The sequence below is a fragment of the Ceraceosorus guamensis genome (genome assembly GCF_003144195.1).
Source record: "Ceraceosorus guamensis strain MCA 4658 unplaced genomic scaffold IE81scaffold_3, whole genome shotgun sequence".
Lineage (NCBI taxonomy): Eukaryota > Fungi > Basidiomycota > Exobasidiomycetes > Ceraceosorales > Ceraceosoraceae > Ceraceosorus > Ceraceosorus guamensis.
In genome coordinates this window covers 319,250-341,175 of record NW_020289998.1, presented here as the reverse complement: position 1 = coordinate 341,175, position 21,926 = coordinate 319,250, and the positions used below count along the sequence as shown (strand labels likewise).

Sequence of the window (21,926 nt, the reverse complement as noted above, 5' to 3'; positions counted from 1 at the left end):
GGCCTATGCTGCTGTGAGTCTGAATTCAGCAAGGCTACCGTTGAGCAGGCGTGCGCTGGGGCTGCATCTGGCGTTGCCAAGCGCAGAATCTCATTGATCTTCCTCCTTCCTGTCATCAGCAACAAAGGGGGGCCGATGGCGATTCTAGTCAGCGTAAGTCCTCATCTAAGATCTCGAAGCAGATTAATGTAGAACTGATCGAATTGACCATGACACAACGCAGCGCCGGCTGATAATGAAGCATCTGCGGAGGGAGGCTCTCTGGACCACGATCAGGCGGCAGACGCATTGACGTCATTCGCCTCTGGCGAGAGGCGTTCAACTGAACCACATCACGAGAATGGTCAACGCGATGGCAAAGATGACCAAGATGACTACCGTCCCGTGTACGGTCAAGGCCAGTCAGGCAATGCGTTCGCAAGTCAAGACGCTGCCGCAGGAGAAGGTCAGAACGCGGATTCTTCGGAGATTCGCCGTGATACTCTAGGACCTGAAGACGAAGCCATCGCGGCTATGGGCGCTCTTGCTGGTGGTGACCCCGCTTCGGCCAACGGTGAACAGGCAGGCGACGGAGCGACCGAGAACAAGGGAGATAAACCATGGAAGGCGATCCCTGAGGGTATGAGCGAGGAAGACGCTAGAGCTGCTGGCTACTTTGATGAAAGTGTTGATGACATCAAAGGCGGCAAGAAGGGCAAGTCTAGAAAGGAAATGAGCGAACGCGAGCTCAAGGACAAGCATGTAAGTTCTGGAATGGAGCGAATATGCGCGGTTTTGATGGCTAATAGGCACCACTTGCCTCGCATACAGAAAGAGGTAGAAAGAAGGAGGCGAGAGGTGCTGTCCCAGAACATCGAGACCCTAGCCAGCCTGGTGCCCGGCATCGATCCCAAGCAGCCAAAGAGTACCCTTTTGCAAAAGGTGAACGAGTACATCATCAAGCTGAAGAAGGAAGACCATAGCAATCTCGAGAAGTGGACGTTGGAAAAACTCTTGATGGACCAGGCAATGTCCGATCTTCAGGCTCAATTCGACGACTTGAAGCGCGAGAATGGCCGTTTCCGCGAGCAGTTGGGTCTGCCTCCTGCTGAAGATAACCCGCCCGCCTCAGCGCAACTTGAGAGCGCAAAGCAGGACAGCGAGCGCTTGAGAGATCAGTACAATCTTCAGGGCGACGAGAGCCAGCCACCTGCGCCAGCTCCCGCTGCCGAGGACAACGACCAGGGCCAAGGCGACATCTACTATCCTGAAGACAGGTCACAGGAATACTCTGGAGACATCAAACAACAACACCAATTCAACGAGCACGATGCGGGAGACCCTACGGCTGCGGAAGCCGGTGTTCCAGCACCTTCGCACGATGATGCCGAAGCCCTGCGCCAATTTGCCGAAGGTGCTGTTGCTGGGGCTGCGGCTGCTTCTGCCCGCGACGTTGCTGCTCAGAAGGGCGGCGATGTCGAGATGGCTGTGGATGAGGCTTCGGGCGGTGCTAAGCGCGCTCTCGAAGCTGAAGCTCCGGTCGAGTCTGCGCGTAGCAAACGTGCGAGAGGTTGATGCCGATCACACCGTATCTTGCTTTCTAAGCGGTGCTTTCGCGAACCAAAGGAAGACTCCTCCGGAACACCACCTAATCTGCAGCCCACTCTCTCCTTCTCTGTATCGCCTTGTTCAGTAGCTACCCATGAGCATTGTAATGTAGCTTGGTTTCCTGTTACACGATGGGGTGTCCTCGCTTCATCTACCTCGAAAGAGTCTCTTGAGCAGCTGAATGAACACGCAACGAAAGAAGGAGGTGACAGAGACGCCTGTGCAAGGACAGCTCCGTGTGCTAGCTGGGCGAGAGCATCTCCTGAAGTGTTCTCATTGGACGTTTAGGTCCGGCATCTTCGATCGGGTCGCGATCTTTGTTGCCGACGACGATGCGATCGAGAGCCTGTTGTAGGGCTGGCTTCCCACTGGGCGGGGGACCCGATGCCCCTTGACGACCGTGGCGAGCGAGCTCGAGAGCTGCGCCCAGGCGAAGAGCGAGTATGGGCAAATATGGTCTCTCGGAATTGGTGTGGTTGAGCAAGACTACGCTCGAGTGTTTCTGTTGAGTGAAATAGAGAATCTCGTGCTTTCGGGAAGAGGCGCGCGCGCGCTCAAGATTCAGCGCTCTGAGCTAGGCCTCGCAGAGGACATACTCCAACAATGCTTACATGGGAAAGTTCGCCAGTGACGTCTAGTGGACAGGTGTACAGAGGTCAATAAAGGAGCGCGGTGCCAAGCAAAGGCCCAGTCACTCGAGCTCGTCGGTCGCATCGGGTCCTCCCTGCACGATGAATGCTCCGGAAACCTTCGAAGGGCTTAGCAACTCACACACGTCGGCTTCCACATTCTTGAAGATGGACCCTCCAGAGCCTGGACAAACAGCGATCTTGCTGATGCGCTTCCCTTGGAAGCCATTTTCGTGCCGTGCCGCTCTTGCTACTCTGACTGGTGTTTGCAGGTCATGGCGAGGTCAGCACTTCAAGAGACTGGTGCCCCGCGCCCAATGATTCGATACCACCCTCTACACGCACCTACGTTGCCAGGATCGTGGAGATCGCGAGCAAAGTTTGTGAAGTCGCCAGTCCATTGCTCTGTGCCGACCTTGACGAACTCTCTCATGTGAGAGATGACCGTGTCTAGAAAGTCAGGCTTCGGAAGGGTCACCAGCCTTCCCATGCCCGCACCCTCATGGCCCGCTTGTTTCGCTTCGCTTGGAATGATGGGCTTGATCACCGGCCGTGAGCCTGCAAAAATGAGATCGGGATTGTACTCCAGCTCCTCAGTGCTCTCGTCCTTGAGTATGGTAGCTATCGTGAAGGGCATAGCAAGATTTCGCAGTAACTGCGAATCTTGCTGATCAGCGGATTCGTTCACTCTCCAATCTGAGCTCTCCAAGACGCTGAATGGGGATTGTGCTACGGCCTTTGCGAGCCAGTCTTGAGGGAGTAACGACGTCGATGAGCAGGTAGCGTGTAAGCTTGCTGAATGCGTAGGAAGACGAACGACCGTCTGCTTACCAGTCATGCCTCCGACTGCGGCATCCAGTGATGTGTGGGGGCAGTACACGCTGACGCCCGCTTGAATCAGCTTGAGCAGCGATCGTTGCTGAGAGTCAGCAAGCGTAAGAGACTTGAGGGGTCGAAATATGATTCTACGGGGCACTTGACAAAGCGCATAAGAGGGACAGAATACTGGTCAACAACTCCCCGACATTCACTCACGGATGATAGATGACCGCAGCTCCGACCTTGGGTTTGGAGAGAATATCGTTCGCTACCTCTTCCGTCAAGTCTATGGCGAGGTACACCTTGTCCGCACCTTTGCGAGGCACGGGAGCTTGACTGATGAGCCCAACGTTGTCCCAAGTGGTATCCGCAAGCGCAAGAGGTGCAATGACGTGCATAGATCGGAGCACATCTTCAAGCAGCTCATCCTCCAACGTCGCGCTCCTTTGGAAGGACTTTGGCAGCGTGGCCTGCAAGGGGCCCATCCATGAATGGCTGCAAACCGCCAGGAGAGCGCTTTGCGTCAGTTCACGACTCGTCTCTCGAAGCACATCGGACAAACGCATACCCACTCCTCCGGCATCGTCGAGCGATGTCGGTCCGAGCAGAAGAGGGCTGGTGCCTGATGAACACGTTTGCAAAGAACCGAAGCAAAGAGGCCCTTCGAAGCGCGTGCAGGTAGACAGACGGAGGCAGGCTTCCACAACCGTAGCATATACCTGACTTGCGAGCGAGCGTTCATGCACAGTCTGGCGTTCACACGAATACGTGGTAGGTGGTGCTGTCAAGGTGTTTTTTGGGAGGAAGGCGGAAGATGTGAGCAAATGTCGACACCATGGTGCGAAGTCGTGTGCCGTGTTTGTTGGCTTCGCGTGCCTTCGCCCCTACACCTGTGACGACTCAGACTCAAAAGACTCGATGAGGCAGCGCGAGGTGGAGGCGACAGGCAACACCGCAACTTCATATACCGGTACGCAACAAACAGTCTGCTGCTGATTCCTGCGTCGCGAGTCGCGAGTCAAACAAACGAACGCGGTCACCACGCTCGATCGCTTCACATGCGGTATGCGGCGGTTTAGCGCGATTTGACTCCGGAATCTTCTCGTGGTCACGTACCGCACGACCGCGCGCATCTCCGCGATCGACCAGCAGGCAACGCTACGGATGGATCCACGATCCACCCAACAGTCACCCTCGCTGGATTTATGGACCAGCAATCAGCGCATACCTTTGAGTGCTTCCCAATGCCACGCATCACTTCAGCTCTTGAAACTGGTATGGTGACTCTCGACTTGAAATCTCGCCAAGTCACCACAAGCTGAGCGATCGGAAGGCGTCGACAGATGGATTCGCGGTGCTTTAGCACCATCTCCTAGCTCACTCCGCGCACCTCACATCAACCACTCACTCTTTGCCTACTACGACGGCAACTTGGGAAACATGGCCGCACCTGCCTCAAAGCGTCCGCGATTGTCGAGGGACCAAGCTCTGGCAGATGATGTCTCAAATGAGCCTGTCAGCCAAGCATTGCTCAATGCCTCACGTTTCGCCAATAGCGTAGCACCTCCGCCATCGCACGACGTCGTATGGGCTGCGAATGTGCCGGTTGTATGCGCACCTACACCTGGCGGAGTGGCGGTCGTCAACGCCATCACATCCAGGTCTTGCCAGCTGCGACCCGCTCACTTCGACCTCGCACAGCACCGGCAGCGACGCCTACCCAAGCCCAACCTTGTCAGTTTGAGCTGCAGTGGCACTACTCTGATGGCCTCGTTTGCCGCACAACATGATGAGGTGCCAGGCGCTCCGATCGCTGAAGAGACAATCAATCTCGAGCCTCGAGCTCGAATGGTCAAGAGCAGGACTTTCTGCTGGGTGCGCTCAGACAGAAATCCGTGGAATCGGTGGAAGGAGGTGGCTTTGCCTGCCGAGGTGCGAGATGGAGGATCAGAGATGGTTCACGCTTCATGGTGCGGTCAGAAGGCTGATGTGAGTGCTTCGGAGGTGCCTCTTTTCGAGGTCCGTCACCGAGCTCACTGTCGACCCCCACGCATCAAATAGTGGAGACTTGCTTCAGGGCTTGGAGACCCCCCGTCATTTGCAGAAGGCGGCTCAAGCAATGATAGCCCAAGAGGCCGTTTTGTGCAAACAGCAGCGGCTGGACCCACACCTATCGCGCTAGGATCGGAGGTGGCCATACTCGTAAATGCGAGGGGAGATGTACGTGGTTACTGCTTGCGAAACGGGCGCGATGACAAAGACTCCACTGACCCTCGCTGCCCATGCGCATGATCCAGGTATTCGTGTTGCGTCGCGCCTTCAGCAAGTCGCCCTTTCAGCTTTGGCGTACCTCTCTGCTGAGCTCGACCGTTACTTTGCGGTCTAGTGGGGAGACTCTCTTCGAGACAACTCTAGGTGATGAGGAGCACTTTGTCCATCATCGCATCGACCAGATCGCCGCGTGTCCGGTGCCTGGGGGTGGGTAATCTGCTTTCATCTGCTTCTCTTGCTATAACAACCTGACTCTATGTCCTTCTGCTCCTCTAGAGCCAACTCTGTTGTTGGCTTTCAGCCTCAGAGCTACGTCGCAAGGGCTTGACAGCGGTACTGGGAGCCACGACGTCACGCCGGACCCGCTTGCAACCTCACCAAACAACGCGGCGGCAGCAGCGCTCTTAGCTCAAGCTCAAATCTCGACCACACCGAATGCCGGAAGAACGCCTGGCGCCTTGGTCGGCACAGCGACGAGCATTGGAGCGACACATGTGCTGGATGATAGTTCACGTGGATGGCTGCATCTGCGAGAAATTAGAGTCGGTCTGGCAGGTGTTCACAGCGAACCATTCATCAGCACTCGAACGCTGGAGCCTATATCACTCGCTCCTAGCGACGGCGCTCGACCGTTGTCGAGACCAAGGCATCTTCAATGGCATGTGCCATACCCATCTTCCGGCTCAGATGTCTCTGCATCCTTGCGCCTGTTTGCTGGATATTCTGGAGACTCTGATCCCCTTCATACGACGCCCAGCAGCGCCTCGATTCGGTCGTGGCGTGTCGAGCGGACATCCTCCCAGCTAGTGGACGCATTCAACTCGTTAGAATGCAAGAAGTCAGAGCTCCCTCCACCCACTTGGGATTGGTTTGCCACATCGTCGGTGTCTTGCGAGCTTGGCGCAGTAAAGTTGGAGGGCATGGCCACAAGCTTGTCTGTCAACACGCTCCGCATTTGCACTATTCCATTCGACGTAGACGCGCAGAACACGACCTCAGAAAGCCGGCTATATAATGCGTGCGTAACAATGCTAATGATTGTATCATTTTCGCGGCTGAAAATCTCATTCTGCTTCGTCACAGGGACACTTTGGAGCCTGTAGAAGGCACGCAGCACCGATTGCCTCCCGGCGCGAGGTACTTGGGTAAGTCATGATCATCATCGGTGTCGAGCGCCTGAATGCTGCTCATCTCGCGCTTGTAAACGTGCGGCAGCTGCCTCTTCAAACGAGTGCTTGGGAGCGTCTCTTGATGGCCGGGGACCGGAACCACGTTTGTGCATCTTCTCGATGCGTCGGCACGAAGAAAGCCAAGAAGACGTTCAGGCGAACTCATCTTTGGCGCCACTTCTCGCACTGTCCATCTTGAGAGAAACGGACGCAAGCGACCTTGTCAGGGCTCATCTCGCTTGCTCTACTAAAGGTACGTCGTTTGCGGATTTTGCGCGAAGCAGCAGCGGTGCTCACTTCTGTCGCATCTTTGTGCTCGATCCAGAACACCTTCGCAGCGTAATGGCCAGTGCAGGACAAATCCTAGGTGTCCAGCGTCCTGACCTATGGCAACTGCTCAGACTGCTGCATCTCAACGCGTCGGTCTGGCCTAATGGCGCTACGCAGCCTCGTACAATCCTGCGCTTGAGTCGCGTATGCGATGCGCTGTGTCGAGCTGAAAGTCGGGAAGAGCAAAACTCGAGCTTTGCCCTGAGTGAGTCAGAGGTGCACTTCCGCGACCAATGGATGTTACTATCGCTAACCTGCGATGTTACACAGATCGAATCAGGAGACTTGTGGACCACGTGGAGTGGCTTTTAAGCACACTCAATGCTCTCGCGCGCGGAGCTCTGCTTCTTGACGCTGCCGAGGCTCTAACCACACCGCCCTCGAGTGTAGACGACGACAAGACCGATATTTTTGGAAAGGGAAATGTCTGCGGCGATGCATCGGCTTTGCTCGGTCTCTTTATCCTCGAAGTACCCCGGCGGCTCCTTTGCCAAGCTTTGCAGTTCTCTTTGAGACTCATGCATTGGCTGCACCGATCGAAGCAAAGCCGGCGACGCCAAGGAGAGACTCCCAAAGTCAAGGACATCGCGCCTGGAGGGGACGAAGAAGCAAGGTTCGAAGTGCTTGATCTGGCGCACCGTCGCCTCTTGAACGCTGTTGCAAAGTCTTCGGTCAACCCGGATCGCGCTTTGGAAATTTTCCAATCCTTCACTTGCGACGCTGCACTTTCACGTAAGTCTTATGTAGCAGGCACATCTTTGCTAGGGTGCTTCGCTGACACAGTCACTTGGCCGATCGCAGATGAGCAATGGTGGGCAGATCCGGGCCTGTTGAGCGCGTCGAGCTCCGCTGCGGGAAAGGCAGCGACGTTGACGCTGGCTAGATCGCTTCTTAGAGGCGCATCGAGTTCGCACGACGATTCGAGCGCCAAGCTGGAAGCTTCAGGCGCGCCAGACATGCAGACCGGCTGCGTCGCCAATCGTTTGTCATTGCTCATATCTCCTTGCGACTTTCTGACAGAGCAGACAGCATTGGGACCAACAGCAGATTTTGAGTGGCACACTCTTTCCGCTTCTCAGGCCGACTTCTCGTCCTCAATCGGCGCTGAACTACGCTGGGCATGATCGCAATCTGACTACTTTCATTGCTCGGCGCACGGCGCTCTGTTTTGCGTAAGGCGGGGGCGGCTTTGGGAAGGAGCAAGCTTGAGGGTACCATTTGGTCCTCCTTGGTGACCCTCTATGTTACAGTAATGTGGTGGATGATCCACGCACTAGGTACTCTTCTTGTGAGCCGTACCCTCATCAATCATCGTATAGGGCAGCATCATCCTCCTTTGGCGCTGACCGGGAAGACGTCTGTCCAAGATGGAGGGCATTTCGTCCCTCAGCCTAGTCTTGAAGACCTGTAAGCACTCGCAAAGAACTCACTGATGGCTCGGGATATTCCTCACGGCGCTCGCGAGCAGGGCTGCGAGTGTTTCGTCGCCTGTCCTCCCTTGCCGGGCTTCTCTCGCGTCGACGGTCCTCCTCTTCGTATCTTCCCCTAGGATCGCGGCCATTTCTGTCCGCCTCGCGATCAAGCCGAGGTGGTCTGTCAGACCCGTTAGCGTAGTCCCTGCGACGAGGATGCTCTTCATCCTTGTAGCCTCGAGCGTAGGGCTCCTCCCTTCGCGGTGGTCTGTCGTCTCTACGGCGGTCCGGAAAGTCTCGACGACTGTCGTACGGGTTTTCGGGGGGTGGTGGTCCACGACGCGAAGGTCCAGGCCGCGGCGGTGCCCCAGGCTCGTCGAAACGCCATTGCGCCGAGGGTGCATTCTTCAGAAACCGGCCCGCGCATCGTAACAGACCGCGGTGGGAGAGCCATCAGGAAGAATGCGGAGAGAAAGCAAAGGCGAAAGGGAATCACGAATCAGCAGCCATGCAAATGCTACGCTAGAATTCGCGGCGGGCACGTCTGCCCACGCATAGCGTATACATCCAGTCTCGGCGCCCTGCATCTCAGTGCGATGAGACAAATGCAAGCCACGCATCTCGGCAAGACGTAGGCGTTGGAAATTCGCCGAGAAGGAGCAGCTCACCTTAGCAAATTGGATCGACAAAGCGTAGCGTCCAAATTGAATGCCATGGAGCTCCTCGTGCGCAGCCTTATTGTGATGGACGTGCACCAATCGCGAGAGGTGGACAAGACGCCCGCGTCGCGGGAGGAAGAAGAAGAGAAGAATAGGCGCCGAATTCGGTCAGGTCGCGTAGTGTGAATGACATGCAAGCTGCGCTGTCGGGCCGTTGCTGACTCACGTAGGCGTCTCTAGCATCTTGGTACTCCACAAAGGCGAATGCGCTGTGGTATTGTTGTTGCATGTATGTCGCGACGGTAGGCAGGGTCGGGGATACGACGGCGGCATTGCGTCAGAGACTTTTCGCACAAAGTCACCTTTGACTTGCAGCGAGAGGGTCGTATGGATGCGCGCGCTGGGTGGCGACCCCAAGGTAAACAGGCACGCAGCTGAATGAATGCCTCCCTTCTCGAGTCAATCTCACGGCTGCCGCCTCGTGCGACTTGCGGCCTGACCAAGCATCAACGACCTTCATCGCCAGGTCTGCGCGTATATCTTCCCTCGCGTGCAAGGTGCAGTGCATCGTAGTGCGACTCGGTAGCGAGCTTGCGAAGCTGTTGAAAGTCGCTCGCTGTGCACGCACGCAGCAGCGTGGACCTTAGAAGCGAGAGGAACATCTTGACGTACCGGTCCGCCCGCTAATCACGGCGTAACTCGCCACATCGCTTCGTTGAGAGAAGGAGACTCACGTTCTGGCTCCTGATCCCTTTGGTGCAGGAATGTCGCATCGCACCAGTGGACCTATCCTCTCAAACTCGTACGCCAACTCTCTTGCCGGCATGTCTGGTGGGAAATTGGCAACGAAGAGTACCTGTATGCGCGCGTGTTGGGCCTAGCTCAGCAAAGATGTCGCATGACGTGCGATGTGATGTTGACTTGCGGTCCACGCAACGCATGGGGTGACGATGACAAATGTTGGACACTCACCGTTCTGGGAGCGGGCGGTCTGTCGTACGGATCGCCTCTGCCGCCTCTGGCAGGCGGGTAAGGAGGTCGACGGTCGTACGACATGGTTCAAAAGTGTGCGCGGTAGCTTGTTAGAGGTGTCGTTGATGTGGTGGAGAATCGATCAAGCAAAGCACGCAGCTTTCGGCTCGAATGCGTTTGGAGGCTGTTGACCAAGCTAACAGGGGACCACGTGAAATTGCAGCTGCGAAGAGTGATTGAAGGGAGCTCAAGCTGGGTGAGCAGCTTGACGATCGATGAGCAAAGGTGGAAGATGTGAGCGCGAGAAGGTTACTCCAGGAGAGAGGGAGATGAGATGAGTGAGGTTGTGCTCGAAAGTTGGTGGACCAATGTATGAATGAACTAATAAAGATGACGAAATCACCGTTGATTGACCCTCGAGCCTGTCAATCGTGGATCAAAATCAAGAATTTGGAAGACTCTCATCTGAGCGCGGTGCACGAATCTTCAATCAAGAATCACAAATCTTGATATTCAAGATTGCATGACTGCGCGCAATTCTAATTAATTACCGCGGGACGGCCCGCGCTGAAACGTCATGCTTCATTCAAGATTCAAGATTGTGGCGCATTCATAAACTACCCCCTCTATAGGTCTGTCAGATTTTGGATTCGTCGCTGATTCTCACATCAACTCCGACGAAGTGGATTTGTAACCAACCTCTCGCGAAGGAATTCAAAATTTTCGCAGAGAGGCCCGCGCAAGGGTGGAGGCTGTCTCGTACGAGAGGCGATTTCGTGTAGCCTCGAGCGCTCGTGGAATCGCGCTTTTTGAAATCAGGATTTCTGTGCAATGAGAACATGCAAAGCGAGATCCCACGCCTGATAGACAGACGCGCATGCTTCATCCTCCCCGATCCCTTCGTGCTTGCTTCAATCGAGACCCAAACATTCATTCGTATCACGCGCCAGCTCCAATCGCACCCTGTCGACCCGCTTTCTGACAGGCGGACAAGTCAAGTCGCAAAGATGTCGCGCCATCAGAATGCAGAGGCAGGTCCGAGCAGCGGGCGCAAGAGTAGCACCTCTTCATCTAGCATCAAGAGCGTCCCCAAAGGTTTCAAAGAGTCCGAACTCCAATCCGACTCCAACTTGACAGATCTCGGCGGAGGTAAACAGATTTGGAGCATCAAGTTGCCGGATGGTGTCAAACCTCGCGATCTGGACAGATTGATCATCAAGGTACCCCGCGCTGCGGCAAAAGCAGGCGCGCCCCTTGCTACTTTTGATGCGACGACGGCCACACCTCAAGGCGCCAGCAAAGGCAAATTGTCGCTCTACTCTTTGGCGCTAGCATCGAATGCCTCGAATGCGCAAGCCAGCAAGGAAGGTCTGACCAGCTCGGGTGGAGCACCGGGCGTGGGAGGTGGAGACTCTGCCGCGCCCACACAATTGATAGCCATGGCGGCGGGGTCAAGTCAGCGAAAGGGGGACGAGGCAGAAAGGACGCAGCAGGTGTACAATCATCTGAGCTCAGGGCCTATGGAGATGGAAGGTATGAGGCTGCTGCTTCCCAAAGGTCAAGGAGGTGGACTGCGACTGTGTGAGCGTAGAATATGCACTGACTGCATCCTCGAGTGCACGGCAAAAGTTGCTGATCAGCGGTCCCATCCGCTTTCCGTTGGGCAGCATCAGCGCCCATCTCCAAGCATCTGTACATTGTGCGCAATCCTGCTCCGAAGAGCGACGAAGACGCTGCTTCGCAGCCTGTTGCCGCCCTGCCGCCGGTGCCGGATCCCGGTACAGCAGGCACAGATCGCAAGCGCAAGCAGCCATGGGAGAAGCTCCAGGGATACTTGTAAGTCATCAAGCATGCACACGCCACGTCTTGAAGCAGTTCGCGCAGACTGACGCTCGCTCACATGCACCGCACAGCGAGCCCTCTGGTGCTCGAGGTGGAACAGATATGGGACCCGCAACGAAGGTCCCGAAGATCGAGCTCGCTGATGAGTCCAGGACCGAGAAGCCAGTCTCCATCAAGAAGGAGAAGCGCAAGGACAAAGAGAAGCACAAGTCGAGCAAGGCGAAGGCTTGAGCATCAGTGGTGCCAAAGGCATCATCAATGCGTGCTGCCTACGCAGAATCGTATTGCCATTTTGTGAACCGAATGATGCGCTGTACTGTACGAGTGGTGAAGCACTTGTTCTTCAAAGAGAGTAGGTGGGCTGAGAGTTGCTGATCTGGACAGGCCATAGTCGACTGCAAGAGGGCTCAAAGCTACCTGCGCTCGCGGAGCTCCAAGTCAGGAACCATATGAGGAGGGAATGGTTTATCTTCGACCTGCAAATTCTTTCTGTTCTTTGCATGCTTTAGCCTCGCGGCTCTGTAATAGAGCTGCGCAGCGTCCTTGACGACGATCCACAGGCTGGCCCCTATCATAGTCCTCCACCAAATCGGATCCATCTCATCAAAGTCCAGTTGCTTGGGATCAACGAATCGTTCTTGCGATGACGCATTAGAGCTCAAGAAGTCGAAGGAATGGCCAAAAGGGTTTCCAGTCTTGAAAAGCGCCGAGACGGGAGATTGATACGATTTTGCGCTGCCGGCCGTCAAGCCTGCGTGCGGTTCTTGACCAATGCCCAGGATACGCAGAGCCCATTTTGATTCAAACGAGCGAGCAGTCCACGCTAAGGCTTGTCCAAGGGCATGCCCAATGAATGGCAGCGAGAGCGTGCCAAGAAAGAATCGACCCAAGCTAGTGGGTGTGACGTAGATGGTGACTCGTCGCTGATTACCGTTGTGTACACCGTGCGCGTCCCCTTGCTCCTCCTCTGGGTCTTCCTCATCCTCTTCATCCTCTTCCTGGCGTTGCTCTTCGACTGGGCGCTCGTCGATGGCGGCTGCGCCCGCAGGTACAGGCCGTGGCAAGCCCTCAGCATCCAGGCCTACATCTCGCACACCGTCTGCCAGACGAAGGTCGGGCTGAGGGCCTCCAGCTTCAAGTATAAAACGCTGCAGTCTGTCCACCTCCTCCTCATCCTGTCGGTCCTGCTCTGCTAGCTGCTCCGCATTCGCAGCGGCTTGTCCAATCGCGTTCGGCTGCGCAGGTGGGCGCGCTACATTCGCGTTACCTTGAGCCTGTCCAAGATGTCGACGCTGAAGTTCCTCACGTCTATCGTGCCAGCCGAAATGAACATTCGCGACGAAGTCTTCTGTCATGCCGGCGAGTCGAGCGGCGCCATCTCTCGGCCTGCCGTCGTCGCGCTGTGGTGCAGCACGCCGTGCGAGAGGGGCAAGCACGCGTCTGGTGATGGCTCGCTTGACGATGGAGTAGATGGCTCTGATCCAGGGGAACAGTAAAAGCGTGACGCCTGGACCAGGCGGCCAATTTCTGCGCGAGGCCGCACGCACGTGCCAAATACCTCTTGTGTCCTTTCTCAGGCTAGGAAACAGACCCATGAGGAGGTTGGGGGGTACCATGCTGTTGGGTGATGGCGCGATGACAATGCCTACGGGATTAAGTGTCGCAAGCAAAGTCGTCGTGGACAAAAAGTCGATTGGCTTCAGGCGCACCAACAGTAGCATAAAGGGTATGAGAGGCATCTCGATCCAACGCTGTGCAACAGCGATGCAAAGCACGTTCAGTGGTGGGGCGCAGGCTTCGAATTTGGCGAAAGCAGCGACACTCACAGACCATGGCCACTTGCCGCCAAGCAGCTTAGCATAGCCATCTCTTCCGACGAATGATCTGGTAGCCGCACATCCGTACGCTGTGAGACCTAGCAAGATCGCAGATAGACCTACACCAATGGAAACGGCAGGCAGACCGAGCGCGCTGGCAAGCTCCAGGAACTCGCCAGCGCGCAGCAACAAGGACTTGTGCACGTCGAGCTTGTACGGCTGCGCGCACTGAGGACATTTGAGCTCCTTTCCTTGTCGATCCGCATGCCTGATCCATCGTCTGAGACACTGCGCAGAGCCGAAGGGAGCTAAGCGAATGCAAGCTTCTAGGCTCTTCTCAAGTCTACACTCACAACCTCGTGCGCTACCAAGCTGCACTCTGCGGGTCACAAGGTGGAGGAGGAGTACCAGCGCTTGCGTCAGCGAAGGCTTCAGCGAGCAATTATGCTGGAGTAATGCTCACGACAAGGGTGTAACCACTTCCTGATCCTTTGTGTCCTACCGTTAGATGTGTCCAAATCCTCTGCGTCCCCTTCTGCGCAGATCCAACAATTCCTGTTCTTCAAGTCCTTCACAGTCACATTGCCAAGCGCGATGGCCCGAGCTGCAGCTCGCGTTGCCTGTGCCTGTCGCTCATCGGCAGCTGTACCCACAGGGTCGACTCTTGCCTGTTGCTGAGCAGGCGCTTCTTCAGAAGGTGAACGCAGCAGATCTCGAATCAGCGCATTCTCATCGCCCAATCGTTCAGAAGTTTGCTGTACCGGGTCGACCCTTTGCCAGTCGGCATTATCAGCAAGTAGCTCTGCTGCCACTTGTTTTTCATCCTCGTCCTCATCCATTTGGTCAGATTGCAGTGCGCGGGAACCGTGTCTTTGCCTGTATGCTGCCAATTGCGACGCCGCATCGTCAGAAGATGTTGCAGCTCGAGGGAGGTTGGAGGGCGGCCCTGCTGAGCCTGAAGACGATGCCATGTTGCGGTACCAAGCACCTTTGCTTTGTGCAACACAAGAGGAGGATTACTTGCACCACAGCAGGACCTCTGTGCCGCGATCAGCGCACCCCGAGGCAGGGACGACGAGGCAGGGGGAGGGAAGGAATGAGATTGCACCAGTCGCGTGCGTATGCCTACTGCATCTCTCACGCGATGTGTGACCAGAGAGGGTAGTGGTGAGTCTGATGAGTCACGTCGTGAGTCGTGAGTCGTGAGTTGTCGAGATGCGTGAGTCATCAAGTCCGTGAGTGTGCGGGGTTAGCGAGCGAGCGCGCGCCGACGAGGCGGCCGCACGTGATTGTTGATTGACCTCGACACTCTTGACTTTGACTCAACCCAAAACTCGTGACTCGTGATTCGCCTAACTTCTCGATTCGCGCGACGCGTGCGTACGTGCGAGCGCATATATAATAGACTTCTTGGTGGCATTGTGACGTCAAGCATCTTGCTCATCATCTTCCATCTGCGTCTGCATCGCGTCGGAATCAAGAGGCGCGAGAGAGAAAGAGGGAGAGGTCAGGTCAGTGGCGCGGCGTGATTGAATTTCTTGATGACTAGGACGAAGAATAGGGAGCGAACCAATCTCGAAGAAAAGAAAAGGCATTGAAGGTCAACCTAAAGCGGAGGATGGAAGTGGGAAAGGAGGGGACGGAGGAGCAAATAGAGGCATCTGACGACGCTGCTCTTGGATGACATGCGCACTACGGCTAATGCCCTCACATTCTTGATGCGGCTTGCCAGCAGCAACGCCCGTCATCTCATATCGACTGGCTCTGGCTGCATCACGCACTCTGCATCGCCGACGCTGCCAAGAACAAGTCGTAGTAGAAATGTCCATCGATGTAGCTGCTTCTCCACCTGCGTCACTCGCAAAAGTCACAGGCCTCAAGCCGAGGTGAGTACCAACGCAGGCAGGCTTCATGCTGTGAGTTGTGGCAGCGCGCAACCCGCTCACACTGTTACAACGGATCCACCAACTCCGATCGCACAGGCATACTTTTCCCGCTGCTTTTCACCCACATTTAACCTAAGCCTGGAAGAGCACCTCTTCCGCACTCGTCCATCTCACATTCCTGTTTGCCTCATCTACAGAAACTCGCCATGCGTCGTCCTTGGGCGCAATCAAAATCCTTGGAAGGAGCTGGATGTGCTGGAAATGAGGAGGCTTGGACTGCAGTGGGTTCGACGAAGAAGCGGGGGCGGTGCAGTCTATCATGTAAGCATCGACTTGACGAGAGCCACGAGCAGATAGCCGCTCCCTTGCGCTTGGAGCCCACGCGTATACGCCCAGCTGAAGACATCCTTTCTCCACCATTGTAGGATCTTGGAAATGTTAATTACTCTTTTCACGTAGACAAGGCCGACTTTCTGCGCAGCACGCATTCCGAGTTGGTTGTGCGCGCTCTCAATGCCGAGCCGATAGGATTGCAAAGCCCTCAGCCTGGTTCTCCATCCGCGACAGATTTTCTAGGCACGCAAGCAGGGGCCTACGTAAACGGTCGAAACGACATTTGCGTCCGGGTCAGGCTAGGAGGAGGGTCAGACTTGTCCGCGAACGATGGACAGGCAGGGCCAGCAAGGCCGGAAGCGGGCGACGACGAGTCGCAACTTCAGTCTGAGCTTTTAGGGGCTGAGCGCAAAGTATCCGGTAGCGCCTACAAGCTCATCAATGCGAGAGCTTACCATCACGGAACGATGTTGCTGTCCGCCCAATTGTCCACCCTCGGCTCCAGCCTCAGGCCAATCCGAGGAGAAGCATTGCAAAGCAAAGGAGTCGCCTCCGTCCCTTCTCCTGTGGTCAACCTTTGCGCTGCCTACCCTCATCGAGCTCATGCCCTCGACGCGGAAAACTTTGAGCAGGGCGTTCTCAAAGAATTCGAGAGGACGTATGGGACGGCGAAAGTGCAGCACGTGGAGGAGGATCATCCGCTTGTCCAAAATGAGCGCTTTCTCAAGGGCAGAGAAGAAATGAAGAGCTGGCAATGGACTCATGGACAGACGCCCGAATTTACGCATGATCTGCGGTACAGCAACCAGGTCTCTGCTGTTGTCGATGGAGCTTTGCGCGATGTCGATTTCACACTGCATTTGCACGTTAAGGGGGGCTTGGTGCAGCAAGCAAAATTCGACATACAACGAGCTCCGTCATCGATGATCTCCGACACGCTACGAGAAATGGCGACCAAATTCGTAGGCGTACCTTATGACGTACTTGCAAGCGCACCTAGGCGCGAGGGGGGAACAACGCGGCACGCCGCAGATGCGCGAGATCCTCCACAAGCGGCTAAAGCTCTGGAACAGGAGGCTGAAAGATCTTTGGAAGCCTTGGGATACACGATCGGCGATCTGTCTCAGCCACGGCGAAACGTATTGCTCGACTCTGTCCGCTGGCTCAAGTCGAGTCTGTGAGAGTGTGCTCGCGCAGCTAGCTTTCGCTTTCCGGCCACACCTCCCGTCATAGCGCATGCATGCGGCATCCAGCCAGATGTCGAGTCTGGGAGGCAGAGCAGCCACTTCAGCAACATCGCAATCTGCTTGGCAAAGCTCACCCTGCGATCTAGTGTGCAGGGTGACCCTGCTCATCATGCGTTTCCATTGCGTAAGTGCATGCACGAACTGAACTTGGACAAGCCCAATGTGTAGCGAGCAACGTGCCAGCCCGGTAGCTCCCTCGACGGGCCATCTGTGTCTCCGTCGCGACGCAGCACAAGGCTTGAAAGCGACAGTGCCCCCCCCACCACCCACACCGAAGGGTACCTGTATGGCGAACTTAGCTGGGCGCAACGATAGCGCTTGGCATAGGACGTTGCTAGCCCCTCGAGCAATATACGCTCGAGCTACACCACATTCTTAGTCGCGAGTCGCACACGCCTTGCAATCTACGCTTTGATTATTTTCGTAAATGTGTCGTGTCTGATTTTGCCGACAAGACCTGCTGAAAAGGAGTGCAAGGTCTCGATGGCTTTTACATGCATGGCTGGGTATTACAAGACTTTGCAGTGAAATGCTAGGGGAGGGGTGGATCGAAAGTGTGGGAAAGTGGAACAAGATTCCAAGTCAAAGAGTGCGGTTGCTCAGGGAAATAACGGAGAATGCGAAGAGGCATCACTTCACTTTCGTGCGCCACCACAACGAGCGAGCTGCAGCCCTCACGAGACGTGACGTGACGTGAACGTTGAGCTGATTGGGGCACATCTAGGATTTGCGCGGACTAGCCAAGTTTGGTGATTTGGCATGACCCACAACGCATGCGTTCAGCTGCCTCCGGCACTGGCCGCCCTGATCTGCTCTCTCGCCCAAGCAGCCACCTTCCGAGTCTCGTGTCCCATCGTCTTTCCTCTACCTGCTCTGATCAATTCAGCTACCCAACCCTGCTGCAGCAGAGTCTTCAGTTCTCCGCCTGGGTAGGCAGCGCTTACATCACCCAGCAATCCGATAGCTGAGCGCAGAAGCGTCTCTGTGCGTTCCTGCGAGGACTGCGCAACGCTGGCAATGAAAGTGACAATCGACTCAACGTAAGGCTGAAGCAAGTCAGCTGCGGTGGTTGCAGTGAACGGGTGGATAAGCCACTGTTTAGCAGGAAGAGGCTCCTCAAACGACACACTTACATCGACTGTCGGCGACGACGCCAGCCACGATGCCGGAGTAGGCGTCAGCGATAGCCTCTCTGAGAGCGGTGAAGAAATCGACGATGGCCCAATCCGTCTGGCAACGGCGAAACGATGTCAGCACCAGGGAGGATGACCGGGCTCTCTCATTTCCGTTCGCCACTCACAGGTGTCTCGGGAAGGACCGAGGACTGCGCAGCTTGTGCGAGCGTCATCATGGTGTTTGGCAAGAAAGGAGCAAAGCCGGATCCCGTAGCCAAGGCGATATCGCCGAATGTACTCAGAATAACCGGCTTGACGTCCCGAGCAAGACTCTGGCTTTGCACATTCTCCGTGAGCGCGACCATGTAAGGCTCGGCATACTGTGCGGATGCAGGTCCCAACGCGCGACAAACATCTCCAACGATACCGATGGCCGTCTTGCAAAGCTGCAAATCCTGATGTCCTTGCAAGGCGCTAATGAGGAAGGGGTTGAAGGAGGGCAGGTACTTCTCAAAGGCGGCCTCTGACGCAGTTGCAAATCCGCCAATGGCCATGAATACATCTTCGAGCGCTTCGCTCTGACTGCCGCATGCTTGAACGGTGGTTAGGAGGCTGCCCATAATCTGATCTCCCAGGGGAAGAATGTCTTTTCCAAGTCTGCGCGTGAGAGCTTGCAGTACGGAGCACAAGTTTGTCTGAAGCTCTGCCCAGCTGGTGCGATCATCCATGCCGACCAACTGAGAAGCCATGGCGTTGAGTTTGCCTTGTCGATCGAGAACTGTGACAGCGACGTTGTTGACATGTGGCAGAGTGTCCTGAGCGCAGCCTGTGACAGCTGTGCTGAGAGCTTCGTAAGCGGACGATCGAGCGTTCGCCTCGTTGGTAGATCTGTCAGACGCAGCCAAGAGCGTGCCGATGATGCCCTCGAAGAAGGGCGAGATAACGGCTGTGGGAGCTGGGTTGCCTTCCGGGGTAAGCTTGGCCGCGCCGCCGAGTTGGTCGCAAAGGTTCATCAAAGCCCAAGCGCAGTTTGTAGCGACGCGCGGCTCGCCTTGCAGCCCCTGCACGAGAGCCTGCACGAGGATCGAAAGCTGGTTGTCCAGGTCGATGGCACCGCATCCGAGATCAGTGATCCGTCCCAAGGTCCACGAAGCAGTGTCCTTGACCGATTCACTCGGGTCGTGGAGCATCTGGACGATCTGCGGCAATGCTTGCTTGACCAGAGGCGCCAAGCTGGCCAAGCTGGGTCCGGACATAATGCAACCAAAGCACATGACTGCGGCATCGCGCGAGTTCCACTCGGGGCTCTGGATGTTCTGTTCGATGAAGGGTATGACCAAAGCAACAATTTCATCGGTGGTCGCGTCGGCGAGACCCTGGACAGCCGCGCTGGCTGCTTTGGCCACTGTCCAGTCGTCGTCGACTGCATCTTCTTCCTGGTTTCGCAGGGTATCCAGAAGCACCGGAAGAATCTCTGGCAATGCGATGCGAGCAAAGCCGTGGCATGGACGTTCCGGCTCTTCGCCGAATTCGCGAGCCTGGAATAGGGAAGGATAGGATGAGCAAGTCGTCACATCAGGCGGTCAGACCCAGTCTCAGGCATCGACCCACCTCATCTGCCTCCATTATCAAGTCCAGCTCCTCCTCCGCGACTGTGGCCCAAAACTCGATTGCTTGCATTGCCACTCTGGGCTCGGGATCCCGCATGCCTAGAACCGTGAGCTTTGGAGCATCGCGGCGAAGGGTCAGCAGCGTGTCCGTGTGCGGGCGCTAGGCGCGCAAGTCTGAAATCGACTCACGCCGAACAGAGCTTGTTCCATATAGTAGCGCATCTTGTCATAGTACAAATGCATGATTTCTACCAAGCACTCGAAGGCATTTACCTTGATACGAATATCGGTATGCTGAGTCGCCTCGCAAATGACTTGCATGATGTAGTTGCGCTCGCCTTCCCTCTCAAAGTTGGCTTTGACGAAGGCCAGAGAGTTGTAGAGCGCCTGAATAGCGGCAAGCTGCACTTCTACAGAGGGCTCTTCCTTTCTGGCTCCTTGCACCACTGCTGTGAGGATCTCGTTGGATTGCGCGGCAAGCACTTCCGGGTTGGAGGAGCTCGACTGCGAGAAGATTGCGAAATGATCATCAGCGCCCTGCGCAGTTCGGGTTGAAACACGCCAAACCCACAATGACCTCGCAAGTCAGACCGATTGTCTGCAAAGCAGCCTGCCTCAACAAGTTGTTTGCCGTCTCTCCCATTGCCTTGGTCAACTGTCCAATGAGCTCGTTCCACAGCCCGCGAGGAATTTCGATACCGGCGATAGCAGCGATGACTTGAGCAGCCGAGTAACCAGCTCTGCCATCCTGACTGCTCAACGTGCTGAATGTCTTGGCCTTGACGTCCGAGCGAGCATCTTCAGGCAGACTGGTCCACCTATTCGCGAATTCCTCCTGCCTCGCTGCGTCTCTGGCTGTCAGCGCATTCTTGACCGCAAGACCGGCCGCATTGCGCAGATGAGGAGCAGTCGATTCGTTGGCGAGCTCAGCTGCGAGCATGCCCACGTATGCGCCCTGTTGAAAGCCGAGCCCAGGCATGTCAGTCTTGCGCTAACACTCAGCCACATCGACGCAGCGGGGCTCACATAATTGTCGCGTGCGGCAGCCTCCAACTGGTGCTCGGCATTTTGACGGACACCAGCGTCTGGCAGAATCCGCATGGGATGTGAGGTCAGGAGCGATCAGACAAGTCATTCGCTGCAGTGCGGGCGCAACTTACCAGGCGAGAGCGTGTTCTGCAGCAGCTCGGCAGCATTCATCTTGACGTCTTGCTCGGGAATGTTCCACGCCAAAAGCTGAGGTGATGCCGACGTTCGAGGTTCAGCCCTGCAAACAAATTTTCGGTTTCGACCCGATGGCGTTGGAAGATCCGAACCTTGGCTTAGCGTATTTTCCCTTCTATGCGCTGTCGTTCTCGGACAAGAGCACCAAAGGCAGTACAACGATGGCAGTGGAGGCGAAAGGAGTTGGTTGGCCACGAGGCTTGATGAAGAGGTTGTGGGTGTTGTGCAGATGATGGGAACAAAAGCGTGTTGGTGTGTGTGTTGCAGAACTCACGCACAGTGTGAGTAACAATCGCGTCTGCTGCCTTGAAAGCGTTTCACTATTATAGGGTCAGATCGCGTGCGCTAATTGAATCTTGAATGTGAATGATCTGCGTCCGAGCTTTCGCACATCACCAAATTTACAACAGATTCGGATTCAGTTAAAATCACCTTTGACTGGTGACTGTGCGCAGAACCCAACGCGCGTGCAATCACGGTATGTACACGCCGTGGCTGATGACATATTTTGATTTTGATAGCCTTCAGTCACGAGTTAAACGCGCACGCGCACTCTGCCGACTGCTGCTGCACAGCATATGCATACAGCAGTCGTGCTGAGTAGGTATACGCACGGCGGATGAGTCGCTGCTTTTTGCCTGTGCTGCGCGCCTGGCCCGCATGCGCATTCAACTCAAGACTTGCATGCAGACCAACATCAGATGGCGGCCACGTGGTTGGAGGCGTGACGTGGTTGGATCAGCAGCGAGTCAAGCGTGACCCATTCGCGTTGAGTCCGCAACGGCGCGAGTGTGAGTGTCCCTTCCGGGATGGTGATGATGCCCTTTATGTTGTGCAACCTCGTCTTGTCGGAGCGAAGAGGTCTCTGAGACCCTATACGCCCCAGATTTCAGACGGTTGATGCGTGCAGCGCTGGAATATCGGGAGGCACTCGTCAAGCATAGAGCGTCGTCACCATGCACCGTGCGTGACAATGCTTCATCGTAGAGGTGGCATGCAGCAGA

The 21,926-nt window shown here is 55.9% G+C and overlaps 8 protein-coding genes across 8 annotated transcripts; 4 read left to right on the top strand and 4 right to left on the bottom strand.

Moving 5' to 3' along the window:
* Positions 1-777: 777 nt before the first annotated feature.
* IE81DRAFT_284771 (hypothetical protein) lies at positions 778-1,050 on the top strand (the record flags this gene model as incomplete). Its single annotated transcript, XM_025511605.1, has 1 exon — positions 778-1,050. A coding segment is annotated over one exon (273 nt), but the record flags the coding sequence as incomplete, so codon positions are not given.
* A 778-nt stretch (positions 1,051-1,828) lies between these two features.
* Positions 1,829-3,618, bottom strand: IE81DRAFT_344354 (NGG1p interacting factor 3; the record flags this gene model as incomplete). The annotated part of the gene is made up of 7 exons (XM_025515800.1): positions 1,829-2,089; positions 2,199-2,221; positions 2,359-2,475; positions 2,562-2,966; positions 3,048-3,181; positions 3,252-3,530; positions 3,608-3,618. 7 exons carry the CDS (start codon positions 3,616-3,618, stop codon positions 1,829-1,831), a joined length of 1,230 nt encoding a protein of 409 aa, XP_025373036.1.
* A 704-nt stretch (positions 3,619-4,322) lies between these two features.
* On the top strand, positions 4,323-6,584 carry IE81DRAFT_129133 (hypothetical protein). The gene is made up of 5 exons (XM_025510257.1): positions 4,323-5,024; positions 5,097-5,255; positions 5,333-5,513; positions 5,583-6,324; positions 6,390-6,584. Exons 1-5 carry the CDS (start codon positions 4,476-4,478, stop codon positions 6,460-6,462), a joined length of 1,704 nt encoding a protein of 567 aa, XP_025373035.1. The 5' UTR covers positions 4,323-4,475; the 3' UTR covers positions 6,463-6,584.
* Positions 6,585-8,062: 1,478 nt separating this feature from the next.
* Positions 8,063-10,076, bottom strand: IE81DRAFT_128958 (RNA-binding domain-containing protein). The gene is made up of 5 exons (XM_025510255.1): positions 9,849-10,076; positions 9,611-9,732; positions 9,103-9,145; positions 8,886-8,951; positions 8,063-8,622 (listed from the first exon to the last, which is right to left on the bottom strand). The coding sequence occupies exons 1-5, from the start codon at positions 9,930-9,932 to the stop codon at positions 8,197-8,199; spliced, it is 741 nt and encodes a 246-aa protein (XP_025373034.1). The 5' UTR covers positions 9,933-10,076; the 3' UTR covers positions 8,063-8,196.
* A 642-nt stretch (positions 10,077-10,718) lies between these two features.
* Positions 10,719-12,189, top strand: IE81DRAFT_363704 (hypothetical protein). Its single transcript, XM_025516800.1, has 3 exons — positions 10,719-11,429; positions 11,516-11,684; positions 11,762-12,189. The coding sequence occupies exons 1-3, from the start codon at positions 10,856-10,858 to the stop codon at positions 11,919-11,921; spliced, it is 903 nt and encodes a 300-aa protein (XP_025373033.1). The 5' UTR covers positions 10,719-10,855; the 3' UTR covers positions 11,922-12,189.
* IE81DRAFT_363703 (hypothetical protein) lies at positions 11,900-14,706 on the bottom strand. The gene is made up of 4 exons (XM_025516799.1): positions 13,971-14,706; positions 13,861-13,886; positions 13,517-13,795; positions 11,900-13,441 (listed from the first exon to the last, which is right to left on the bottom strand). The coding sequence occupies exons 1-4, from the start codon at positions 14,476-14,478 to the stop codon at positions 12,104-12,106; spliced, it is 2,151 nt and encodes a 716-aa protein (XP_025373032.1). The 5' UTR covers positions 14,479-14,706; the 3' UTR covers positions 11,900-12,103.
* A 246-nt stretch (positions 14,707-14,952) lies between these two features.
* IE81DRAFT_296890 (hypothetical protein) lies at positions 14,953-17,384 on the top strand. Its single transcript, XM_025512149.1, has 3 exons — positions 14,953-15,393; positions 15,490-15,714; positions 15,819-17,384. Exons 1-3 carry the CDS (start codon positions 15,193-15,195, stop codon positions 16,905-16,907), a joined length of 1,515 nt encoding a protein of 504 aa, XP_025373031.1. The 5' UTR covers positions 14,953-15,192; the 3' UTR covers positions 16,908-17,384.
* On the bottom strand, positions 17,368-21,337 carry IE81DRAFT_319711 (putative karyopherin beta-1 subunit). Its single transcript, XM_025512809.1, has 8 exons — positions 20,859-21,337; positions 20,725-20,783; positions 20,270-20,653; positions 19,888-20,202; positions 19,700-19,810; positions 18,274-19,626; positions 18,107-18,203; positions 17,368-18,033 (listed from the first exon to the last, which is right to left on the bottom strand). The coding sequence occupies exons 1-8, from the start codon at positions 20,896-20,898 to the stop codon at positions 17,753-17,755; spliced, it is 2,640 nt and encodes an 879-aa protein (XP_025373030.1). The 5' UTR covers positions 20,899-21,337; the 3' UTR covers positions 17,368-17,752.
* Positions 21,338-21,926: the final 589 nt, after the last annotated feature.